The sequence below is a fragment of the Diadema antillarum genome, unplaced genomic scaffold (assembly GCF_040938485.1).
Source record: "Diadema antillarum isolate AM-2024a unplaced genomic scaffold, OU_Dant_1.0 seq00000491_RagTag, whole genome shotgun sequence".
Classification (NCBI taxonomy): Eukaryota; Metazoa; Echinodermata; class Echinoidea; order Diadematoida; family Diadematidae; genus Diadema; species Diadema antillarum.
The window spans coordinates 90,367-116,305 of record NW_027271452.1 but is presented as its reverse complement, the minus strand read 5'-3'; the positions used below and the strand labels follow the sequence as shown (position 1 = coordinate 116,305).

Below are 25,939 nucleotides of genomic sequence, written 5' to 3'. Positions count from 1 at the left end.
AACCTGCTGACTACCGAGTATCGATGTTGCTACAACTGTCTCAACCTAAATTTCAACTGGAAGATAGCAACTAAAATCTATGATATACGATGAGCAGTCTAGAAAGATTCCGGGGTTTAGTCCAAAGCTACATAAGCAAGGTGAGTAAATGCGTGATCTTGATTGTATTTTTGTACTCTGAGTCTGACAACGTTGTTGTGTAGCCAGTTAGGTGTGTATTGACGTTAAAGAATCCTCCTAACAAAATAGGACCTAAGTTTACAACGTGTAAAGGCTCGATTGGGACTGCAAATGCCAAAATAGTAAACATGTACGGGTAGGCATGCCAAACATGTTGGCTCCTAACTCTCAATTTTTAGAGTCTGTAGGCTGTAGACTCTAACGAGTTACTATCATTTTTTTTTTTTTTTTTACAGTTGTTAAATGGACTCCAAATTGCCAGTGCCAAAGCTAAAGTTTACTTTTAAATTTAGATCTAACATTTACACGAAGCCGATTCAATAAGCGATAAAGTGGTCGATGGACTAATGAATAATGTTAGACAGGTCTATATATTTAGGGCCATCTTTAGGCGTATAGACTTATAGCATTATTTGTGTTTGTACATGATGTATCTTACTTGAATGAAATAGGTAATGGGATATATTATTGCTGTGTGCAAGTGCAAGGTACAAGTACGAGGAAGGGAAGGTAGACATGATAGATGACTTTGATTCAAACAGTGTCAAATTTTGTTATTTTTGTTTACACAGCATGGGCCCATTAGGCCTAGTCTATATGGTTTCTACACTAAAGTGAATGCTGGAAAAGGGATGGTTAAGTTCTGGCTGAGAAAGGGATTCATGTTTTAACATTTTGCGAGATAATTAGAAACCACGTAGTGACAAATATGAAATGTGAAAGAGCATAATTCTAAGAGGAATTCATAGTTTACTGGTTGAAATTTGGTTTTGAAATGGCTGAGATATCCAAAAACAAAGAGGTCCTAATAAAAGGTGGATCCCACCTTTTAGGACCATTTCAAAACTGAATTTCATCAAGTAGATAAACTTTGAATTCCTCGTAGAATTGTATGTTCTCCTTCATATTTCATATTTAAGAGTTTTCTAACAATCTCGCCTAAAAGTTAAAACCCTGAATCCCCATGGCCAACTCATCTAGAATTATTCTGATGTACATTGTTTATTATTGTCTGAATATTTTACTGCTGTAGTGTAAGAAAAAAAAGTTGAACAAAATTTGTTGATAAATTAAATGGCATTCATTCAGTAGATTTCAGTTCAAACCTTTGTGACTGTAGCACTGTACATTTGTAGGTGCATAGCCATTTTTTTTTTTTTTGCTGGTGTAGAACCATCTACCGGTACAAATGATATTGTAATGATACAATTCTTTAATTTTTCATGGCCAATAACTGGTGCCTGCTTTGCTTACTCCTGTTTGTTTTACATCATGACAGCACCAGTATGACAGTGCTGTGTTCTGGGCAGACAAGGCAGTAACACTCTCAAAAGGTGAGTTTTACTTTTAAATATATCAAAGTTGATTTATCAATGTTGATTCCACAATTTCTTTTTAAAATGAAAAGTACATGTTGCCTTGACTTGTTGAAGGTTATATCATTCCCCCTGTTTTCTGAAAGTGGTAATAAGTCAAATGCTCTTTAATTATGCTAGAAAAAGGAAAATATTTTTAAGTCTCTTCAGATTTTCTTAGATCATCCTGCAGTGACCTCCCAAACTGTTGTAGTTTTCTTATTAAGCAATGGCATTACCAAAACGTAAAAATTCATAACTTTTTAACATATAGTTCATTTTTTCTATTATTTTTGCTGGGTTCACTCAATCCACATCATATTTGGGTTTCATTCCCCCTTAAAGGGAACACAAACTCAAAGAGCAATGTGGATTGAGTAAAAGCAGTAACATTAGTAGAACACATCAGTGAAAGTTTGAGGAAAATCGGACAATCGATGCAAAAGTTATGAATTTTTAAAGTTTTGGTGTTGGAACCGCTGGATGAGGAGACTACTAGAGGTTATGACGTATGAGAGGACCACAATATAAAGAAAATATAAAAGGAATTTGACAAAAATTCACTTTTCTAGCAAAATGAAAGAGTTCTTGACTAACCGCTTTCAGAAAGCAGGGGGAATAAGTGCTACCCCTAACATATGTCAGTATCAAGTTGATGAAATGTGTAATTTTCATGAAAAATGAATTTTTATGGAATTCCCTTTTTATTTTCTCTATATTGTAGTCCACTCATACGTCATAACCTCTAGTAGTCTCCTTACCCAGCAGTTGCAACACCAAATCTTTAAAAATTCATAACTTTTGCATCGATTGCACGATTTTCCTCAAACTTTCACTGATGTGTTCTACTAATATTACTGCTTCCACTCAATCCACATTGCTCTTTAGGTTTGCGTTCCCTTTAGCTCATGCTCCTGAAAGAGTGTAACACATCAATTGTGTCCATTGGCCCTTATCCCGTTGTGGTTGAGGACAAGTCCCGAGTATATTCGGGCAAGGGTCTATGGGAAAGTAGCAAAATCAAACCGTCCTCAACGGGTTAGACATGAACCTTTGCACTGCACATATATACAACATTTACTTATTATCACTTCCCTCGTCCTCTATCTTGCAGGTGACCCTGAAGATGTGTACATGTTAGCTCAGAGTCTCTACCTAACAAGGCAATACCACAGAGCAGCCCATCTAATCAGGAACAGAAGACTTGATAAGGTATTAACCTGTTCCATACTGAATTCTGAAATCCAGATAGACTTGATACACAAGCCACCAGGTTCCTGTAGGGAACGGGTTAAATGCATATATATCTTCCCTCCTTCCCCCCCCCCCCCCCCAAAAAAAAAGAAGAAGAAGAAGAAGAAGAAGAAGAAGAAACAGGCATAAGGGATTTAGTTTTGAGCCTGAAAGAATCTGCCTGTATTCCATGAAGAGACAGGAAAATATCTATCCAGAGTATTAGGTAGATCAACCAATGGACATATAGATAAATGGATGGAAATGGGTGGATGGATAGATGAATGCACAGATTTATTGTTTACAGATGTATTGATAGAAAGATAGATAAAAATGTATCGTAGGATAGGCAGAGAGAGAAAAAGATACTGGTACGATGTACAAATTTTGCTTTTTTAACTAGATGTTTCATCATTCTTCAGTATATTTTCATAGATTTAGTTTAGGAGAGTAACATACCTAAATGGATATTTGCAGAAGCCATACATCTGACTTTTCTATGAATGAGAAACTGATGCAATTTAAATCCCATTCTTTGTTTGCTGTTGACAGCTTCACAAGGCTGGAAAATACCTTGCAGCTAAGTGTTTGGTAAGTCAGCTACATTGATCAGTGTGTATGGTACAAGTATGATAATGTCTTTGCTGTGTAGCATCAATGCTTGTCAGTTTAAAGTACAAGTCCACCTTCATATACATAAGGATTGAGAGAATGCAGCAATATTAGTAGAACACATCAGTGAAAGTTTGAGGAAAATTGGACAATCCGTTCAAAAGTTACGAATATTTTAAGTATCTGCGCAGTCACTGCTGGTTTTTAAGAGAAGACTACTACAGTGTATGATGTCACATGCGTACAACTATATAAGGAAAATAAAAAGAGAATTTCACAAAACTTTACTTTTTAAATAAAGTGCACAGTTCTTTGACTTGCTACAGACGTATGTTCAGGGTAATATTATTCCCCCTGCCTTCTGAAAGAGAGAAGTCGAGTGTTCTTTTGTTATTCTAGAAAAATGGAAATATGTTGAGTTTTCTTTATTCTTTCTTTATATCATTGTACTCATGTGACATCACAAGCTATAGTAGTCTTTTCGTCCAGCCGTGACTGAGCAGAAACTTCAAAAACTCATAACTTTTAAACTGATTGTCCGATTTTGCTCCAACTCTCACTGATGTGTTCTACTAATATTGCTGCATTCACTCAACCCACATGTCTATGAAGGTGAACTTGTCCTTTGATGATGACACCTCAAGTCAGGAGCATACAGACTGAGAAAGCAACTTTGTGGTTGAGTGTCTGTTGAAAGCCCTATCTTAAATTCAGTATTAACCATGAATCTAAACAGAATCTGCAAGTTTACATTGAATAATGCTGACACAAAATGACAAACCTGTGTGATAAGCTAATACATTTGAATTGTCTTCAATATTTTATAAAATGACTGCTCCAACAAATTTGTGGTTTTATCAATGTAATTTGTGTATATTGATGTTGATCAGTGAGTGTTTACAGGGAAAAAAGAGGAAATGTGAAAACTTGCTAATTCCGATGAATGTTTCTTGTACAGTTTTCATTGTGAACTGTCTAGATGTTGTGTTGCTGTAGTTTATTTTTCATTTCTTCTGTTATGTTTTGTGTGTTTGTTTTCCTTTTTGCTTTGAATTGAACATCGAACAGCTTGAAAATTTAAAAACCAAGCGCAAACCTTGTTTTGATTTTGTGTGTGTAAAATATGTAGGCAGCTGTCAGAAATTGGGAGGAAGCGTTGAATGTTCTGGACGGGTCAGAAGGGGGCGACATCACCATTCTGCAGGAAAAGATCGATGACAGCAAGGCAGAGGATCAGAAGGATGGACAGGGCAAGATTCCTCTAGAAAACGTGAGCAATGGTCAGAGGGTGATTGATCATGACATCGGGTGTGTTTGAACGCTCTCCCAAAGCGTATTATAGAATGGGTAGCGAGAATCCTGCGATCTCATTGGTCGAGACCTATGTGTTGATTTTTTTACTGGCCACACGCTGAGTCATAGTGGTAAGCATGTTATCACGCATTTGTAGCAAGATTATGCACACTTGTAGCAAAAGTTCGCGCACTCGGTACAAGACGCCTATTGGCTAAAAATCATGCATCCACCACTTTTTTCCATGCATCCAGTAAATACTGGATGCATGGTTTTGAAGTACTGGATGCATGATTTTCAGGCTTTCGTCTATGGCAAGCCAAATGGAAAGGCATCCAGTAAATTTGCCATTGGGTAACATGATAGAAATATTGATTTTTTTGCCAGAAAATTACCCATTCTATAACACAGATGACGCTCATGTCTTATAGTGCGTCAGTCGGAGTAGTGTGCATACGGTAACTACAGAATTTAGCCTAAACCCACTTGGCTTCGCCTTGTGGGTTAAGCATTCCATAGTTGCCTTATGTGCACAATTCCCACTGACGCACTCGGACCTGTATGTCATTTGTATACTGTGCAGTACCATACCTGCACCAGAGGAGGGCTCGAATGCTCCCAAAGTGTGCTTTACAGTACGATAATGAGCCAAAAGTGGACCACGCCTTGATGTGCTTCAAAAGGGTACCTGCCATACCATATCGTGCCGTGCCAGAGAGCACTCAAGCACAAAGTAGTCCGTTACAGGTGTTGACATGAGATAAGAGAAGAGTGCGCTTAACACGCACTAAATCATGATTCAAAGAGTTGATTCTCTTTGTGAGGGACACCTGTATGTAGTGTAGGGGCATGAGGGAAATGTATTGTTGCTTTACAGAACGTGTGGGTTTTATGAGGTACGCTATCTCCACAGAGCACTTGAACTCTCCTAATCTGGCAAGGTATGGTTTGGTTTGGTTCAGTTTGCTTTTGAGCACTTGAATGCGGCTGTAAACAGACCTATACACGATAGCAATCTTTGACAATATCATGAAAAGCACAATGTGATTGCTGTCAGTGGTTAGGAGTAGATATGTGCACCTGTCTTTGGTCAACAACTGTATGAGGAACAGACACTACTCTAAAAGTGGACATTTTCGCGGTGTTTAAATTTTCGCGCATTTCGGGCAATCAGAAATTAGCGCGAAAATAAAAGCACGCGAATATTTTTGCTTGCCATATATTCCTGTAGTTGATGTCTTGATACCGCGGAATTAAAAACACGCGAAACTCTCCTTACTGCGCCGAGCGCGAAAAATTAGTCGCGAGAAAATATCCACTTTTACAGTACGCTATCTCCACAGAGCACTTGAACTCTCCTAATCTGGCATGGTATGGTTTGGTTTGGTTCAGTTTGCTTTTGAGCATTTGAATGCGGCTGTAAACAGACCTATGCACGATAGCAATCTTTGGCAATATCATGAAAAGCACAATGTGATTGCTGTCAGTGGTTAGGAGTAGATATGTGCACCTGTCTTTGGTCAACAACTGTATGAGGAATGATAATAATAATTGATATGATTTATATAACGCCAAATCCACTCTGTAGAGTGCTCTAGGTGCGGAAGGAAGAGAAAGTGAAGGAGATAAAGAACATACAAAATTCAAAATAATAGGTAATCAAAAGGAGGCCTTAAACAGGTAAGTTTTTAGACTGCTTTTAAAGGAATCTGATGAAGAACAATTTTTTATGGCTGAAGGTAAGTTATTCCATAAGGTGGGAGCAGCATGGCCAAAGGCACGTGTGCCCCATATTGTAGTGAATCTTGGAATTATAAGAGAACCGGAGTTGGATGAGCGTAGAGATCTAGCAGGGATGTAATTATGGAGTAAGTCAATGTTATACTGAGGAGCAGTGCCCTGAATGCAATGGAAAGTCAGAAGTAAAATCTTAAAAATAATGCGATCTTTGACTTGTAACCAATGAAGTGATCTCAAAATAGGGGTGATGTGAGTGTGCTTCGTGGATAGCGTAATGATGCGTGCTGCCGCACTTTGAAGCCTCTGTAGCATGGAGAGCTGAGTTTGTGGTAAGTTAAATAAGACGCAGTTTCCAAAATCAAACCTAGAGGATATCAAAGCATGGACTAATTTTTCAGTAGAAGATCGGTTCAAATATTTTCTAATGAAGCCGATATTGTGAAGTTGGTATCTTACAGATCTACAAATGCTAGAAACTTGATGAGACATAATCATATTACAGTCTAGCATTACACCCAGGTTGCGACAGGAACAGACACTATGCTGTGACATTGTCAGTGATACGGATGCATCATGGTTTTCTTTCAGTATTTGTGTTTGTGTTGGGGTTTTTCCCATGTATTCTTTCGAAAGCCATCATGGTAGAGTCCACCAGTGGTCATAGTCTTCAGGGTAAAGGTTCACAATTACTCAAAGTCGAAGTGATTACCATTTTCATAAAAACAACTAGAGGCTCACAATCTTGGTATTTGTTTCTTAAAGAGTAGCAGAAAATGTGTTACCAGAGAGAAAACTGTTATCTTTCTCCCATTCATCTCGACACAGCAATACTGCTCTTTCAGTGATAGAAACACTTTCTGTGGTATTTCCTGAGGCAGGTTGAGAGCTCGATAGCGCTGCTGAAAGGACAGATCTATGAAGCCCTGGAGAACCGGGTCCAGGCTGCGGAGTGCTACCGCCAGGCGCTGATCCTCGACGTCCACTGCTACGAGGCCTTCGAACTCCTCGTCAAACACCAGATGCTCACGGCAGATGAAGGTGCAATCTCTTGCTCGTATATTTCTTGCAAATCACTCTCTTTTGTCCTGTACTTCCATGTCAGTTTCATTTAGAAATGTGTGAGAGTGATTGTAACTGCCATGTTAACAACTAATCAACTTCTAACTGTGTCTTGCTGCTGTGGGACTTGAAGCTATGGTAGGCTGCAACTGTACGAGCTTGTATGAAAACCTGGTTGTAATCCTACACCGGGTCATACAAGTGTAGCTGTAGAGAGTGCCTTCAAGTCCTGTTGAGTTCCTGACATAAACTCCTCAATTAATTTAACCCCTCAAGCCCTGGGGGGTATTTAACTGCAATTTTTTTTTTTTTAACATGGTGAAATTGGCAACTCTGAATTTCCCTATTTACCTTATTTCAGAGGGGGAAAAAATAGATTCAACAGGTTAAATTCATTATATCTGCACAAAATCAGCAAGATATTTACAAAAAAAAAAAACAAATTGAGAGAAAGAGGAACTCTTATCCTCCAGAATATGTTGCCAATTAAGAATTAATTTCAGACTTAGCAATAAAGAAAAAAAATATCATATATGAACAAGCATCAACAAAGAACACAAACAAAGATTTTTTTTTCAATTTTACCTTACAAAACAGTGACAGTGAATTGTATAATTTACAGGAGTGTGTTTAAAAGATACAGCACTAAATGATAGAAACATGGTTTCTTAGAGTTGATGGGACAATTTCAGTGACACTTTGTAAACACACCAATCAGTTGACATCGGTTTCGTTTCTAATTTAGGTACTCCAACTTGTGCACTCTTTGCTCTATTACTAGGTAGATGAAATTTTCTGCACTGTCATAACAAAATATCCAGAGTGTAGAATTAGGCTAGAAAGATATTAAAGTGCGATATTTGAGATTAGGCCTGCAGTGTAAAAACTTCATCATTCTGAATGCCCTGTATTAATGCTCTTCGAGGAATGCTATGAGACAGACTGTCTTATCTACATCAGTACATCTGACCACCTATCTGTTATAGTATGCTATTATCCCGATAATTGCCCTAACATCGAACAAAGAAACTTTTACACAGTAAGCCTACCTTACACCGCCCGTGTCCCCCAGGCCGCACGCACGTCCGCCCGTACGCACGTAACCAGTCACCCGCCATGACTCTTCCTCTTCCCTGTTCGCCCACCATCGCGTTTAGACGTGTTTTCGATCTCTCGTGATAACCCGACTGCATCAGCGGGATCCCCCAGCAATCAGGCAATATCTTTCCTTATTTTTGCTCCTTGATTGTTGTATCACATTTGTAGATCGTTTTTGTCATCATTTGTTACCGAGAAAGGGGCGAAATCGTGAATTTTATTTCGATCCAAACCTCCGCGGTTTTGTTTCGCGCTGCCCCATACGTTTGTATGGTGTGTGCACCGTGCCTCGCTTCTCGCCACGCACTGGCGGATTTTTTCCCCCTTTCTCGTCTTAGCCTACCTCGGTTCGGCTTTTTGTCGTTCCTTTTATGTTTTTTCCTCCTCCCGTTCATGCTTTTATACCTTCTCGGGAGTGTTTTGGTGTTTTTTGACCTTTTTGAAGGTGTTAGAAACATCGAGGTTTCTTCGTAGGCTCTACGCCGTGAGTTAGTATCTCGTTACCGTAGTTAGCCTATGGCTGGCCGTGGGTGGCCGTCTTCGCCATGCTTGGGCTATGGCACGCCATTAGCGTCATTATTACCGATCGTTGACCTATGGCAAGCCCTTTGGCCATATTTACTCAACTTGTAGTCGTATGGCACGCCATTAGGGTCCTTATTATGGTTTGTAGACCTTATGGCTAGCCCTTTGGGACTTAATTGCACCTTGTCTTTGGGTTTTCGTCCCCAGACTCGGTTCCGTGCATGTTTCATGTGTGTCGTGCCCCCCTTAGGCCTTTATTGAGGTGGCCCACGCCTATGGCGCGCCTCTGGGGCTTCTTTTATATTTCGATTGGGTGTTTTTCTCACCCTTTTCGCACATGTTTCATGTTTGTTTACTGTCTCTTGGGTATTTTATGCTGAGCCTTCAACGATAATTTTGTCGGCCCAGCTCGGCCCAATTCCCGCCCCTTGTCTTGTACGCTTTTAAGCCTACTTTGACTTGGTTTTTGAGTCCCTTGTTTTAACATACACTTTCTTGTAAAGATACTTGTATGTTTATTCATGTCTACATTTTCTTTATGTTGTTGCTCACTGAGTCCTCTTCTCTTTTATACAGGATGACTCTTAGATGCACTTCTTGTCGCCGGGCCATTCCAGATTGGGACGCACATCCAGTTTGCGCTTTGCATCGCACGTGCACCCGATCTAGTCCCTGTCCCACGTGCTCCACTTGGTCAGCCCCCTTGTGGGCCACGTTGGAGGCTTGGCTATCCTCCCACCCCCCCCCATACTTAGGGCTCCGGCCCTGGTTCCGTCCGGGGCCGCACGGCCGACGGACTCAGAGCTTTCTGCTCGGAACCCCCTCGCGGAGGGAGTCTCTTTGCCGGTCCCTGAACCGGAGGGGCTCGGATCCGGCTCCGCCGATCCGCCCCTTGAGATTCTCGCTTCTGAGGGAAGTGATTCAGGGGAGGAGGGTGGTCGTCCTTGGCGACCTGACCGGAGTTTGGCTGGCCTCTCGTCCCCCGGCCCTAGCCGGCCCATGGTGACAGAGAGCGGTGGGGTGCCGCCACGAGCGCCTTCGCTCATGCGAGCCGCCCCCACCCCGCCTGCTCGCAGCCCTGCGGCTGCAGCGGCGTCCAGCCTCGGCCCCGCCCGTTCCCCACCACCCGGCTCTCTCAGGCCGGCGGCGGCGGGGTTCGGGAGCGGTGGTGCGCCAGCTGCGGGTCCGCCCCGGCTGCCCACCACGCGGGCCCCCTCCTCCCTCCGACTCGGCCAGCACCCCAGGGTGCATGGCCCTAGGTTGGTAACTGCCCGCGCTCCTAGCAAGCCGGCACCTACCACCACTGGGACCCTCCCCGGCCCGTCCGCTCGGGCGGCGCCGGTTGAGCCTCCCGCTCGGGACTGGCAGCTTTCGGCGGCGTCCTCGACCGGCACCCCACCGGCCGGACAGCCCTTAAGCTCGTCCCTTGGGACTCTGAAGAGGAAGAAGAAGGCTAAGAAAAGGCCTTCCACGGCCCCTTCTGCCTCTCCCTCTTCCAAGAAGTCCAAAACCTCGGGCAAAAAGAAGAAGAAGGCTCCTAAGGCTCAGCCTAGTGAAGCTGAACTCTTTGAGGTGTTCAGCCGCTTCGCAGAGAGCCGAGGCTGGTCGCTCCCCGGCCTTCCGGCCGAATCGACCGCTGCTTCTTCAGTGCCCATGGCCCCACTGCCGCCACGCGGGGAGCTCATAGCCGGCACGAGCCGTGCTCCCGCGGCACTAGGGGCTCCGCCCGGGGAGGAAACTTTCCCCTCTCAGGCAGAGAGCCTTCGACTGCATCGCCCGGCCCCGGCCGCTGTCAGTCAGGCTGCGGTAGCTACCTCTACTGGTGGTCTGCTCTTACCGCCCCCTATCCCACGCCCTGCCTCGGGCCTGACGGCCCGTTCCTTGTTGGACGATAGCGCACTGCCAGCGGAGACTTTCTCCCCAGCACTAGCGCCTCCCCCTTTCCCACCCCTCTCTGATCAACTCGGGGTACCTGCCTCAGAGTCTGACCCCTCTTCAGAGTGGGAGTCTAGGTCCACCTCATCGGCGGCGCCCTCCCTGATTGGGACCGAGGCCCCGCCTGGTTTGAAACACCTCAGTGAGGAGGCGGAAGCCTTGCTCCTCCGCTACCTGGAAGAGTTTTATACGGTCCGCCCGGACCCTGCGGAGCAACAGCCCCAGGCGTCCCGACTCTTCCGGGGGGGATCGGGTACTCATCCCGGCATTCCACTCACAGCCGACTTCAAGGATGAGTACGGGCGCATCGCTCGTGAACCGTCCCCCAGGGGTGGCCCTCCTGGTTTGAGAAGAGCGTTCACTTTTCAACCGGGCGACATGGCCCGTTTTCTGTCCCCAGAGACGCTATCCCCCGAGCTGCTTGCTCTAGGCGATTACGTGGGGAAGGTCAACCCCCTACGCAGACGCTCCTTTCTTGAGGAAGACAAGAGGTGGACGCATATGTCCATCTTGGCCAGATCCACGATGCGTCTGGCAGCGTACGCGGGTGCTCTGACCAATTTGGCCGTACAAGCAGACGACCTGCGGGTCTCTCCAGAAGACAGGCAGTTGCTCGACGCACTGCTTATGTCTATCTCGGAACAACTGTGGAAACAGTCTACCCGTGCAGCCTTGTACACGACTCGTCGTCGCAGGAACCTGGCTCTAGAAGCACTGGGTTTTTCAGCTAGACAGCGGGTTCAGCTGACCGCTGACATGCCCTGCGAGGGCCCCTTTCTGTTCTCAGGTCAGTTTGCCCCTCGGATCAGGGATGAGTTAGCTAGGTGCCAACAGGCCCGTGAATTGGCCACGCAGCTCAGATCCGTCCAACCACGAGCCCCCCGACCCCGCGGGGCCGCTCGCCCCTCGGCGGGACCCCCCCGCGTAACGGTCACCTTGCCTCCCCCTAAGCCGCCCCGCCGCTCCGGCCGCGGGCGCCGCAGTCACAGGGGTAGAGACAGACAGCGAGGATCAACCCGCCCGGCCGCCAGGGGCCGCGGCGGCTTTTGACTCCTTGCCCCGAGCGCTTCAGGCCCCCCCAGCCGGGGTGGGCGGCCGCCTTCAGGCCTTCCAGCCGGCCTGGGCGGCCATTACGGACGACGCCTTCGTGCTCTCCGTTGTAGGCGGTGGCTTCTCCATCGAGCTCGCCACTCCCTTACCCGGAGGCGTCATCCGTCTTTCCCCCCCTCGCTTGCCTCCCCTCAGACACAGAGGCATGGCGGCCGAGATCGCCGCCCTCTTAGCGAAGGGGGCAGTGGAACGGATCCGCGACCACCTGCGGTTATCCCTTTCCCCTACCTTTCTGGTTCCCAAGCGCTCGGGGAGCTTTCGCCTCATTCTCAACCTCAAGAGAATAAACAGGCACATCCGTACGGAACATTTTCGAATGGAGACATTGGCGTCCATACTCCCTTGCCTCAGACCGGGAGATTGGACAGTGTCCATAGATCTCAAGGATGCTTACCTCCACGTCCCGATAGCACCAGCATCCAGGGACCTGCTGGGTTTCTCCTTCGAGGGGAACGTGTTCCGCTTCCGCGCCCTGCCTTTCGGCCTGAAACCCGCACCACGCCTATTCACCAGGCTCGTCGCGTGTGTAGCAGCCTTCCTCAGGCAACAGGGTCTGAGGATATTTTGCTACCTCGACGATTGGCTGTTAGCAGCCAGCTCCCAGACCCTGCTCTCTCACCAGTTGTCATTTCTGCTGAGAACAGTACAGTCTCTCGGGTTTCTCATAAATTGGGAGAAGTCGGAGCTCGTGCCCACACAACGCCCAACCTTCCTGGGTGCAGTGATAGACATCCCCCGTCAGCTGGCGCGCCCCAGCCCAGCTCGGGTGTCTACGATCATATCCGCCGCCCGCCGTTTCAGACGGCAGCGACGAGTCCCTGCCAGATCCTTCCTTCAGTTCCTAGGATATCTGGCGAGCCTGGTCGATGTGCTGCCGGACTGTCGACTGCACATGCGCCCCCTGCAGATCCATCTGCTCAGTCATTTCCATCCGTCTCGGGACCCCTTGACGAAAATGGTTCCCCTGCCCCCGGCCACCCACCTGTTATTCAGGCGATGGTGTTGCCCGGAGTTTCTGAGCAGGGGCAGCCCTCTGCAGCCCCCCCCCATCCCTCGCTCACAGTGACTACCGATGCATCCCACAAGGGTTGGGGCGGTCACTGTCAGGGGCTCCATGCCTATGGGGACTGGTGCCTTTCGGCTACCCTCCCCCACATCAATGTGCTGGAGTTTCAAGCGGTTATCCTGAGCCTCCACCACTTCTTACCTCTACTCCAAAACCAGACTGTGTTGATCCGCACAGACAATGTCACAGTGGCGGCATACATCAACAAGCAGGGCGGCACGCATTCCCCACGCTTGAACGCCCTCGCTGCCACACTGTGGAGATGGTGCAGGCGCAGGGGGATTTTTCCCATGGCCTCGTATATACCGGGCAGGGACAACCTCATTGCGGACTTCCTGTCCCGAGGCCGGGTCCTCCCCTCCGAGTGGAGACTCGACCCGCATATCATGAGCCGACTGGTGAATCAGATGCCACCACTGGAGGTGGATCTCCTCGCCTCGGAGCTGAATGCTCAGCTACCCAGGTACTGCACGAGAGTGCAGGACCCCGCAGCCTGGCGGCTGGACGCCTTCTCCTTCCAGTGGAAGGGACTCAGAGGCTATGCGTTCCCACCCTTCCCCCTCATTCCCCGCGTCCTGCGCAAGATCAGGCGGGACCAGGCTACCATCCTCCTTATAGCCCCCTGGTGGCCAAGGAGGTCTTGGTTCCTAGAGCTCACAAACCTACTGGTGGGGAGCCCAAGGCTCCTTCCAGCTCGCCCAGATCTAATAGCGCAGCCGGTGTCGGGAGCTCTACATCCCCGACCGAGCTCTCTCCACCTGATTGCCTGGCCCTTATCAGGGAATCCGGTACTCAGGCGGGCTTGTCAGAACGAGTTGCTTCACTCGTTGCCCGCAGCCGGAGAGAATCCACCCGGGAGGCTTACAATTCCCGTTTGGCTGGATACTATTCCTGGTGCCAATCTCACGGGGTGGATCCCCGTTCAGCCCCTCTAAGAGATGTGGCGGACTTTTTGGTTTCCCTCTTTGACAGAGGCTTAACCATCTCTACCATTAGGGGGTATCGCTCCGCCATCGCGGCAGTGCATACTGGCTTCGAGGATGGGTCCACTATATCCACTGCCCCCGCCCTCTCAGGCTTACTTCGCGCCTTTTTCTTGGAACGCCCCCCGACGAGGAGATTGCTCCCTTCCTGGAGCCTTCCCCGTGTGCTAGAGGCGCTTGCCAGGTCGCCTTTCGAACCCTTGGCCGAAGCCTCCCTTAGGGATTTAACCATCAAAATGGTTTTTCTCTTGGCTATCGCATCTGGGCAGCGCCGTAGTGCGCTGCATGCTTTGCCTACCCTGCAGGGCCACATACGGTGGGAACGGGCTGGTGTGAGGCTAATCCCTAGCCCTTCGTATGTGGCCAAAAATCAGACAGCAGCCTCCAGTCCGGTTGAGATCTTCATCCAACCTCTGGCCGCTCATTCCTCTGTCGCAGAGGACAAAGTCTGGTGTCCGGTACGGGCCCTGAAATATTACTGCGCCCGTACCAAGGACCGACGCTCCGGGGATCAACTCTTTGTAGTGACTAAGGAGCCCTTCTCTGCTGCCTCTAAAGACACCATATCGAAGTGGATTGTTGCTGCTATCAAAGCGGCTGGCTCAGAGGCTCTCTCCCCGGGGGTAGCGCCTCGCGCTCATGACACTCGCGGGATCAGCGCCTCCTGGGCCTTATTCGCAGGAGTGTCGGTTGAGGAGATCCAAAGAGCAGCCTATTGGCGTTCTCCCAATTCTTTCATTTCTTTCTATCTGCGGGACGTTCCCGCTGCTGTGCCCTCCTTCTCTAGGGCTGCCCTTTTGTCAGCGGCGAAGTCCCGTTGATTACACCGCCTTACAGCCAAGCCTCCCTTGTTAGTCCGTGTCGGTCTAGCATACTATAACAGATAGGTGGTCAGATGTACTGATGTAGATCATGAGGATCAGGCGTGATCCTCTTATCTACGAGGTACATCGACCACCTATCTGTGTCCCCCCCTCCTTCCCCTCGCCTCGCGGCGCGACTTGACTGTGTGTCCCGTTTGCGGGTGACCTGGTTGTGTGGAACTGGAGGAAGAGTCATGGCGGGTGACTGGTTACGTGCGTACGGGCGGACGTGCGTGCGGCCTGGGGGACACGGGCGGTGTAAGGTAGGCTTACTGTGTAAAAGTTTCTTTGTTCGATGTTAGGGCAATTATCGGGATAATAGCATACTATAACAGATAGGTGGTCGATGTACCTCGTAGATAAGAGGATCACGCCTGATCCTCATGGTTTGTGTGGTATGATTGTGCATTTGTTTGTTTGTTTGTTTGTTTCGGATCAGAGAGGGACCTCCTGCAAGCACTGCCCATCACTGAGCAGTGTCCGACGGAAGAACAGGAGTTTCTCAGAAGTCTCTACCAGAGTATACTCAAGAAGGTATATTGGCTTGCCTACTTGGCTATGTGTCTTCGTCTGAAGTAACCCTTATACAGTCTGTGACATGCACAGGCAGATTTCTCTGAGGTACCACAATTTTAGATAGGTATCAAATAAAAAACTAGAGAAGCACTCCGAGAGCGCAGACCTCCGCCAAGCATGCAGCTCATTTCCATCACTGATCTTGTTCTTCCATAGAGATATCAGTGATTTCCACCCATACGTACTTATACTATAGCATGCTGAAAGTGTTTATATCAGTGTGCTGAAAGTTTTCCGATTTCCCAATAGAAGCCTTTGTTACGTCATAAACCCTCAGCTGCACAGCGCGCCTCACCCTAGCAGAAACTAGAGCACGCACTTTAGTGCGCACATGCAAACCTCAAATACGCGCAGCCTGAACTCCCAAGTTCATTGACCCTACCTGCCAAAATATCAAAAATCCTTCATAAATTCCCCAAAAATTCTCGGATCACTACCAAAAGTTAATTGTTTGTTACTTGTGTCATTCTCAACCTTTCCTGCAAGTTTCATCCCAATCTGTTATCTACTTTTTGAGTTATTTTGCGCACAGACAAACGAACGAACGAACGAACAAACCAACGGTAACGAAAACATAACCTCCTCCCTTGGCGGAGGTAATAATTGTATGCTGTTCTGAAATAAAATACACACATTTAGCAACAATTGTAAGATGGATTGTCACTTTGTATCCACTTCAGATGATCACATATGACTTTAAATGTTGAGGTTTTGTCCGTACTCTTTCAGACAGAATATCGTCAGTATCCTTTGGCTTATTAGTACAAGAAGAGAGTAGTGTACCACACAGAAAATTGTGTGAAATTTTCCTCATTGTGCACCAATTTTCAGATTTGTTTTGTTTTGTTTCACTTCAGTCTCAGTTACTATTTTCCACAAGGGGACATACACAGATCTTTCGCAATCCATTTAGAATTCAACGAAAAAATACATTGCAACGACAACAAAACTGAGCTGTTCAACTCTTGGCACGTACTATTTAGCCTGCACAGCTGCAAGATTCCAAATGTGTCGTTTAAACTACGTACGTTCTGCATTCATGATAAGTGTCTGTCTTCATGAAATGGTTGCTACTGCTGTCTTCCGCTCAGTACGACAAGCCTGTAGAGAACAAATTGCCAGACTGCCTCCTGAGTCTCGCCAACAACCTGGACGTCCAGACCAACACGGCAGAGAGGCACTACTACAACTGTGACTTCAGGACCAGCTACAAGATAACTCGCAGGTCATTATGAAGCTCATATCATTGTATTCCAGTTCATAAATATTTATCCGTTAGGATCTAATGATAATCTTTTCAGTTACCTACTTGTACTAAATGTATGCTCAACAACTGAATGTTGGTATTATTTAATTTGCTGTTGCTACATTAGGCAAGACACATGCAAGCCCTGAGGTTGTGATGAGCAACCCTTGTTGCATAGGAATTAGGATATTGTAGCAAATTGGTCCACTCCTAGTGACTCAATAGTATCTGTTAGTTTGAGACACTTTGTAATGCATTACATAGCACTCAAGCCTTGCCTGTGGTCTTCTAACAATGCAGTGTGTTGGAGTCGGACCCGTTTCACGAAAGATGTCTTCCCGTTCACGTGGCAACGCTGGTAGAGCTCAGACTATCCAATGGTACGTTTGGGATTCTTTCATCTCTTGGGAGACTGCCTTTTGTCGTGTGGCACCATCAGTCGCATGAACGATAAGACACTTGCGTACACCCAGCAGTAGTTTAGCATCTCTGTGCCGTGAAAGCTAATGCACGGTTGTCAGTAGAAACCTTATTTTGTGAAAATGAGAGTAATTAGAGAGCAGATCAATGCAAAGAATTGAGTGTTTCGATGCACTACAGTTTGCAAGACTAAATCTCCCAAGACTTGGGGTGCTTGTAACTTCTTTTGCAAACAGATAGATTATAGAAAAGAAGACAGAGAAATGTAAAAAAGATGAGAAATTCATTGAAAAGCCCATGTATGGTGTCCATGGTTGTATCAAGATTGAAGCTTCCTACTGTGTTCATCTGCCATTGGTCTTCTTTCTTTCTGTTTTTTTCCAGAATTGTTCTATCTGGCCCACAGGTTAGTGGACTTACATCCAGACAAAGCCGTCTCATGGTTTGCCGTCGGATGCTACTACTACATCGTGGGGAAGAACGAACCAGCGAGGAGATTCCTCAGGTATCCAAATAATCTCACACACACTTTTAAAAAAAGAAGAAAAAAAGATGTGTGACTTAAATCATGCAGCTCTCTCTTTCAATCGAGCAGAACCAATATGAGAGTTCTCCTCACTGTGTGCAGGCATGAACACTCACACTATGCCTGTGCACACACAAACATGTCATCCATTTAAACACTGATATATGTAGACAGATAAACAGACAAAAGAACGAACATATAAATAGACGAATGGATAAACGAATAGACAGATAGAAAGAGGGTAAACTGGGAGATTTAGTCGCTATGTAGCCATATATTATTACACTGTATATGCACACACACATGTACATACATAATTATATATTTTGTGCAGCAGCTCAGACGTTTACAGGTTACCATAACTGTCGTAGATCAACAACAATGAAAAATTCCTGGAAACTACTGTAAAACAATATTTCCATCGTATTTCTCTATAGCAGTCTTGTACTTTTATTGTTTGCATTTTTTTTTAATATATCCAAATTAGACATTATGTATGATTATATTTTATCATATTTTATGTATTTTCCATCGAGAAATACGAAAATAAAATGGAAATTGAAATTGAAATTTCTGTGGCATGAAATTTTCACAAATAGGAGCCAACAGCCTTTCTCACGGCATGAAATTTTCATGAGTTGCCTCTAACATTGAATGCATATCTTGTAGACAAGAACTTTCGTGGGCATTTTAATTTCGCGTATCTTGCTTCGTGAAATTCGCAAAATTAAAATGCATGCGAACATTCCTCGTTTTACTGTACAAAATGCTTTCAAAGACTTTCATTTGATTTTTTTTTTCCTGTTTTTTTTTTTTATGGTTACTCTTGCAGCAAAGCCACAGCGATTGACCGCCTGTACGGTCCAGCGTGGCTTGCCTTTGGTCACTCGTTTGCAGCTGAGGGGGAACACGACCAAGCCATGGCAGCGTACTTTACGGCCTCCAGACTCATGAAAGGGTGGGTCACGTGACCCTCTATGGTCTTCTCTGTTGTTATTTGTGTCTGTTTGCTTTCGTATGATCGTATGAGGTTTCAATTTATTTGTTTCCGTGGTGCGGAGTTTGATTGTTTTGTTGCTCTTGATTTTAAGAGAACATACATGTATCTTGTCAAAAGGCAGTAACTAAAGCCAAGAAGAAGAAGAAGAAGGAGAAGAAAAAAAAAAAACACATCCACTTTCTTCGATTCTGTTTCCCAAGCATTATTTGGTCATCACAGAGGACAATATTCTAGCAATTGCTTTTAATTCTTTCTCATGGCAGTCTGAGCTGCTGGAGTGGGGGTGTTAATCACCTTCAGTCATAGTTTTGATTTGATTTGGTTTATTGTGTGTTTGTTTATTTGTATGTTTAATGCAATTGATGGAATTCGTATCATGGCACTAGAAGTAACAGCAAGTTGTACTTTGAAACATAAGAACCGTGGGTGACAAAACCCAAAAATGTATTGTCTCCTTTATGAGAATTCTAGGGCCCATTTTGTTGAAACTTCTTTCATTTGGTTCATCTGAACTTACCGTATGTATTCATGTCAACTTGAACATGAAGTTGAGTTGCAACTTTAAGTCAAATAATACTGCCAGTATGGGATTAATCAACATTTCAATTTCATTGCAATTAATGTGTTGTTGTTGTTGTTGTTGTTGTTTTTGTTTTTTTGTTGTTGTTGTTGTTTTTTTTTTTGGGGGGGGGGGGTCCACTGCTCTTTCACAGTGATGTCTCAGAATTTCTTATTTTTCATGACAAAGGGAAGGGGAGTCTTACGTCTTTTTGTTGCTGTCGTTCGTTCGTGTTTGTCAACTTGGCCTCTGCTTTGAAAGCCTCCACCCTCTTCCTCACTCACATATTTCCCTTCCAGCTGCCATCTGCCTCTCCTCTATGTCGGTCTGGAGTACGGGCTGACCAGGAACTTCAAGCTCGCCGACAAGTTCTTCAATCAGGCTCTCGGCATCGCCTGCAACGACCCCTTCGTCCTGCATGAGATGGGGGTGGTGGCGTTCCACAATGGGGAGTAAGTAGGCCTCTACTCCAACAGTCTAATGATTTCTTTAATGTTTAACCCCTCAACTCCAAGAAGCCACATTCTTGTGATTTGAATGCTGTATCTTCCTGTTGTAATTCTGTAACTAGGATTTTATCTTTCTATACTAGATTTTTATAGGGTAGATTAAACATTTCTCTTTCATGCAAGCCCTATTTTGGTGTTATATGATTGTTTATCATACTCGCCGAATTAAAGCAAAAGCCTCTTGATTGCTATTTGTAGAATTGATCCTCAAATTTGCAACACCTTCATAAGGATTAAGGTATTTATCTCAATTTGACAAATTTTAGTTTTTCTTTTTCTTTTCATTTTGTTCATATCATCTCTCTGTTATATATGGTATTATTATTGTTGTTCTTGTTACTATTATTGTTCACCATCAGTATCGTCATCAGAATTATTTTTATTATCATTTTGATTGTTATTATAGACGTTATGATTACAGAAGCAATATAAGATTATTTCTTTTGTGATAAATATTTGAAGACATAATTTGACTGATTTACCAACCATTAATCCATAGCTGGGAGACTGCTGCAACCCACTTCAACCAAGCCTTGACCATCGTCCAGAACATTAGTAGCCAGACAGTGACCGACAAGTGGGAGCCACTACTCAACAACCTGGGACACGTTTATAGGAAACTCAAGTAAATATATCATATACATTTGGAGATTTAGATATTAATTTTGTTGTGGGTTTTGTGCTATTTAACAGGTCTTTCTTTGCCAGTGGTGACTTTAACCCGAGGCTTGTTTGTTTGCTGTTGTTGTTTTTTTTTCTCTCTCTCTTGGCCTTTCTTGTTGATGTCACAAAATAACATTGTTAAATGATGCAGATTTAAGTACAATATATTTGTATTTTATGTATATTATATACACATACTTCATGTTCCTCGTATAAGATGTAAATGTATGCCATTATTACCATGGTAATTATTTTTGCATTGATACGGACACACAAAATAGATTGAATAGTAGCTATACATGTTTCATGCATGTGAATTGTGAACAATAATGGCTCCTGTACTTGCGTGAAAATTCACCCCAATGTGAAAAGTTTCCAATTTTTTTGAAACCCCCCCCCCCATAAAAAAATGCAAATTTATTAAAGACCTAATAAAATGGTTTAGACATTTTTTTCTCAATGATGTAACAATATTAAATGTTAAATTCTAAGTAATTCTATGGTTGTTCAGGGTTTTTTACTGTTCTGAATTTTGTTCTATATTTGTTAACATAATGGATGCAGTTTCCTCGGTTTTGGAAAACTTTCTATACTTTCGCCGCATGCGGCGCACTATCATTTCTAAATTGTGATGACGTCTAAGAACGGAGTCGTCGATATTGATTGTCCGACCAGCCTAGCTAGCTAGCCATAGCCAGCGAGCTAGCAAGGCTATGCTAGCGCAGCGCAGCGACAGCCGGCCGGCGGCTAAGTGCTGGCGGGGGAGCGAGCTAGCGAGCGCATAGCAGGTGCTGCGCTGCACTATTGTCATTGGCTAAGCCTTTAGACAAAAGAATGTTTAATGAATTGTATCGGATTTAATACTGCCAATAATACAGATTACAACTGTGGTACGCTTGGATATCCATTATTTTCGGCAAACTCGTGAAATGGGCCCCACCACTGCGTGTCTGTACTAATACTACGGCGACTTGCCTGTTTAAATACTCGTGAATGCAGCCCCACCGTGTGGCGTTCATCGATAGGTAAGCACGGCAGTGGGGCTGCCTTCCACAGTCAATACTCGTGAATGCGGCGAAAATGACTTCCTAATATGTCCCTCGGCTAATTTAACGGCCAATTTAACCATAAATACAACCCTACCTAACCCTAAAGCCTAGGAGGACCTACCCTTGCTTGCTATAAACGCACGGGTACGGTGCATGCGCACTGCGGTGGGGCCTATTTCACGATAGCCCCACCACCACTGCGTGTCTGTACTAATACTACGGCGACTCGCCTGCTTTATAGGCCTAGACCTACTGGTGAATTCAGCCCCACCGTGGCGTTCATCGGTAGATAAGCACGGCGTTGGGGCTTAATTCCTTCCACAGTATGATTTGTAGCATAAAACAAAAACTACTTGACCAAAATTGATGATCATTCTTGGTATCGTTTTACTTATAGAAAATGGCGCATCTAAATTACTGATAACAAATATTGCACAAACTGACCATGGGAAACTGGTTAGGCCTTTTTTTTTTTTTTTTTTGAGCCACGACCCACCCTGTAACATATCCCCCTTTAATAGAGTGTAGCCTCTGTACTACTACCAAAGATTCTGCTATTTAATACTACTTACTAGTCTACTAGACCTAGTGGTAATAGTACTACTACTAGTAGTAGTACTAGTAGACTACTACTACTAGAACTAGTAGACTGATACTCGATCTACTACTAGACTACTAGTACTGTAGTTTAACTTGTTAGCGCCGGCCGACGGGCCAGGCCACGGCCGGGACGCTCGGACCGCTTGCTGCGGCCTGAGTAGCCGCTCACTTTGTGAGCGAGCTGGGTCTGTTCTTCTACTACTTACTAGACAAACAGTGTTACAACTTACAATGTCAGTCATGTAGAATACAGTATTATAAAGGTAAACTATATGGGGGCATACCAGACATACCACTCTGTATTTCCCAGGCGATCGTTTCCATGAGGTCTACAATTCTCGGACTTGGTGCCATGTTCATACGCTCTTGCACTGGCAGTGGGTGAGATGCAGCTGGTTCATATCGGTAAGGTGCAGCCCCACGATAACGTTCTGGTTCATCGGCTGCCTCTCCCTCCCCATCTTCTAATTTCCCTTCAACTTCATGTGCCTCCTCTTCTTCTCCGCTATCGTCAGAGCTGCAGTCTTCATCATCATCATCATCATCAATGTCGAAGTTTACCCATATAGGGGAAGACATTATGCTCGAGGTACCAGGTATTTGTGCAAGCTAACTTAGTGATAATGTACGTGGTACTAATGCGTACATGTCGACAGTCAGTGGGTCGACCGGGAGCGCACATCCCGCGGGGCCCGGGCCTGGCCGGGCTAGCTAACGTGTACGCGCTTGTACCAAGCTAGTAATCTGAGTACTATTACTTGTGCTGAGCGGCGTCTGCTAACTGAGCACAACTCCGTGCTTATACGTCATCAATGGGTTCAGGGGTGTTGGTCACGTGACTATCTTTTTCTCAAAAGCTGCAACGGGGTCCTCCAAAAATGTGATATTTGGGGGAGTTTCTAGAAGCGATAAAAACCGGAACGACACTGACAACATATTTACACTGATAATCATGACATATATTTTACATTTCTTTTGCATATTAAAACATTTTGCAAGCATTTTATTAGGTCTTTAATATTGGCTATTCCGTGTGGATGCCAAGTTTCAAATTTCATTGGTCACTGTGACAATCATGTCTTCCAACATCAGATACTTTCAGAGCTACATGTAGTCTCACAGGTCAAACTTTGATTCCTCTTATCTCTCTCTCTCTCTCTTCTCCCCTCGGTAGGAAGTACGAGAAGGCCCTGGACTGCCACAGACAGGCCCTGGTCCTGAGCCCCCAGAACCCCTCCACGTTCTCGGCCATCGGCTACGTCTACGCGCTCACGGGGCAGTTCTCCAGGGCCATTGACTACTTTCACAAGGTGACTAGAAACGTAACTTTTTTCCTTTAAGTGATGGTGAATTCTATTTTCTGATTGGTCAATCTACCACGCAATATATCCCTTATATCGGGAATGAGGTCATTGCCCTTATTACATTTCATGTTTACACATTGCTTATGCTGTTCATTTGCGCGCCTCACAGCTGCGCACTTAAGATATTACAATTTACTACTAGCTAGCAGCACACTGTGCTGCAGCAGTTAGTTTATATGAAAAAAAGACAAGAAAGCACAAGTGGTGGGTAGACCAAAGTTTCTGAAATATGAATTGAGGGTCTATGTTTTCATAGAAAATTTGCTAATGAGATTACACTAAGACATGAAATTATTGCCCCTTGCTTGTTCTTGCATAATATGAGAAATGTCTACGATCTGGTGCCATATTTCATCCGACCTATGGCCCCATAGAATATAGCACCAGGCGGTAGATATTTCCTGTTGTGCGTGAAGAAGCAGGTGGTAACTAAACTAGTAGTATTACATAGTTTTTATTTTCTCAACTAGCTCATAGATGTGATGTGAGAGGTATAATGAGCAATATAAAGATAGTCATGATGATGGTGGGTGTTTACATAAACACTCTGCCTTCCTTTCTTTCTGTTTTTCTTCTTTCTGCCTATCTTTCTCCTTGTCTAACATTCTTACTTTCTCTTCTCCATTCTCATCTTGCAGGCTCTTGGTGTTGGTCGTGACGACACGTTTTCTGTGACGATGCTGACACACAGCATAGAACAGTACATTGGAGAAATGTCGCCGTGTGAAGGTCTGTATCCCTGCTTTTTATTCAGATATATATTGTTAATCTATTCTGAATCAACCTCATTTGACAAGTATTCACCCCATAACAGGCCCCACTTTTACTGAAGGAACACAGAAAAAGAGTTGGTAACTTTTGAATTGATGGCTTGCTTCGAAAGTTGAAATTACAGAGAATTGTGTAAGAATTGTTTCAGATTAATATCATGAAGATTGTTACTTTACAATTGTGCAATATGACCGCAGCACTTTTTATCACTGTAACAGGAAATAAATGCAAATTTTTAAAGAATTTTTATGTGGATGCAGTGAGTGTTGGATTATTGGTAGTACACAATAGTGTCGTCTAAGAGAGATTGGACAGTCTGTTCAAAAATTCTGAATCTTTTAAGTATTAGTTGAATTCATGTACCATCATTGCCTGGTCAGAAGACTACATCAGTGATGTCCCAGTAGAGCTACGATTCTCTGAATCCACACGTGTATTTGCGATAGATTCCTCTTAAATAAGAGTGAGCCAAACAAAACAGCATTTCTGCTTGTTGTTTGACCAAAGTGAGACGAAAGTAATGATGAGAGCGTAGTCTGCCAATTGGGCAGTGCCGGTCATCATGACATGGCCCATTTTGCAATTTGTTTGTCAGCCATTCTGTGAGGTTTGTGAAAAAAAAAAAAAATTATTTTCAAAAGAGAGAGAGAGAGAGTAGGTACATAAAACATGCAAAACTGTCTGTTGATATATGATGTAGCTGCAGTATGACTTATTTTCAGCATTTGACATCTTTGGTAATGACGGGACTTCCATATTGTGTATTGATGTAGGAGGGGGTGAAACCGTTCCTGACCTGGAGGTCGTCGTTAAGGAAGAGGTGGTTGCCACGACGGAGAAGTCCAACTCCAGTCTGGACATGGAGATCGAAATGGATGAGGAGGACACCTCCCTGTTGTCATGACGACGAGATCCTCGATGACGATTCTTTTTTTTTTACGCTGATATGACCAAACCACCAAAGACTCGAATGTAACTGTGCGCGAGGACTTTAGCAGCGATTTGATATAAATACAGAAGAGGATTTCTGCAGAGAGATATCTGATGAGGAGTTTCAATAGAATCTAGAACATCTCTCTTTCAAACTATTAACATCCTGTTATGCATCTGTCTGTTACATGCAGTCTCTACTTTACAGGAACTTTTAGATTGCTGCATTAGTGGACACGCATAGGTTTTACAATTGGACCTACAGTTGTACCTTGAGAAATAAGTAAAATAAACATGTGACAAGAAATTCATGATTAGGAAGCATGTCATGTTGTAAATGAGATTTGCCATTAACGTTCTCATGGCAAAAGGATTGGTGCTTGTCATATTTTCCACCTGTTGCATATTGAGTGGCTCTTTTATTCAAGGGGGGGGGGGGGGGGTGGGGGTAGCAGTATACTCCACCCCCATTGTGTTTCCTGTGGGTCAGGGGCATGACCAATGCCTACAAACCTCTTGTCTGCTGAGTGGCAGGTAACCACTCCTCTGTGTCCGCAAATGAAGAAACTAGTGCCTAGCATGGGGATATAACTCATTCTGTAATATATATTAAAACCCTTTTGGATAGAGGAAAACTGTATTGAATACAGTTTATCTGTACAGCATTCTAAAAT

General features: G+C 44.7%; 1 protein-coding gene across 1 annotated transcript; it reads left to right on the top strand.

The window, feature by feature from the left end:
- On the top strand, positions 1 to 25,378 carry LOC139733778 (cell division cycle protein 16 homolog). Its single transcript, XM_071644582.1, has 16 exons — positions 1 to 140; positions 1,460 to 1,514; positions 2,650 to 2,747; positions 3,321 to 3,359; positions 4,510 to 4,650; positions 7,292 to 7,451; positions 15,492 to 15,586; positions 16,720 to 16,853; positions 17,175 to 17,254; positions 17,679 to 17,799; positions 18,653 to 18,778; positions 19,679 to 19,831; positions 20,388 to 20,513; positions 23,375 to 23,510; positions 24,203 to 24,293; positions 25,109 to 25,378. Exons 1-16 carry the CDS (start codon positions 90 to 92, stop codon positions 25,237 to 25,239), a joined length of 1,737 nt encoding a protein of 578 aa, XP_071500683.1. The 5' UTR covers positions 1 to 89; the 3' UTR covers positions 25,240 to 25,378.
- Positions 25,379 to 25,939: the final 561 nt, after the last annotated feature.

What these genes read in the sequence shown, in the direction of transcription:
- LOC139733778 (XM_071644582.1), top strand. Translation starts at nt 90, where the DNA reads ATGAGCAGTCTAGAAAGATTCCGGGGTTTAGTCCAAAGCTACATAAGC. An exon ending in ACCTTGCAGCTAAGTGTTTG is followed by an intron (nt 3,360 to 4,509) that starts GTAAGTCAGCTA and finishes TAAAATATGTAG; the next exon opens with GCAGCTGTCAGAAATTGGGA. An exon ending in CCATTGACTACTTTCACAAG is followed by an intron (nt 23,511 to 24,202) that starts GTGACTAGAAAC and finishes CTCATCTTGCAG; the next exon opens with GCTCTTGGTGTTGGTCGTGA.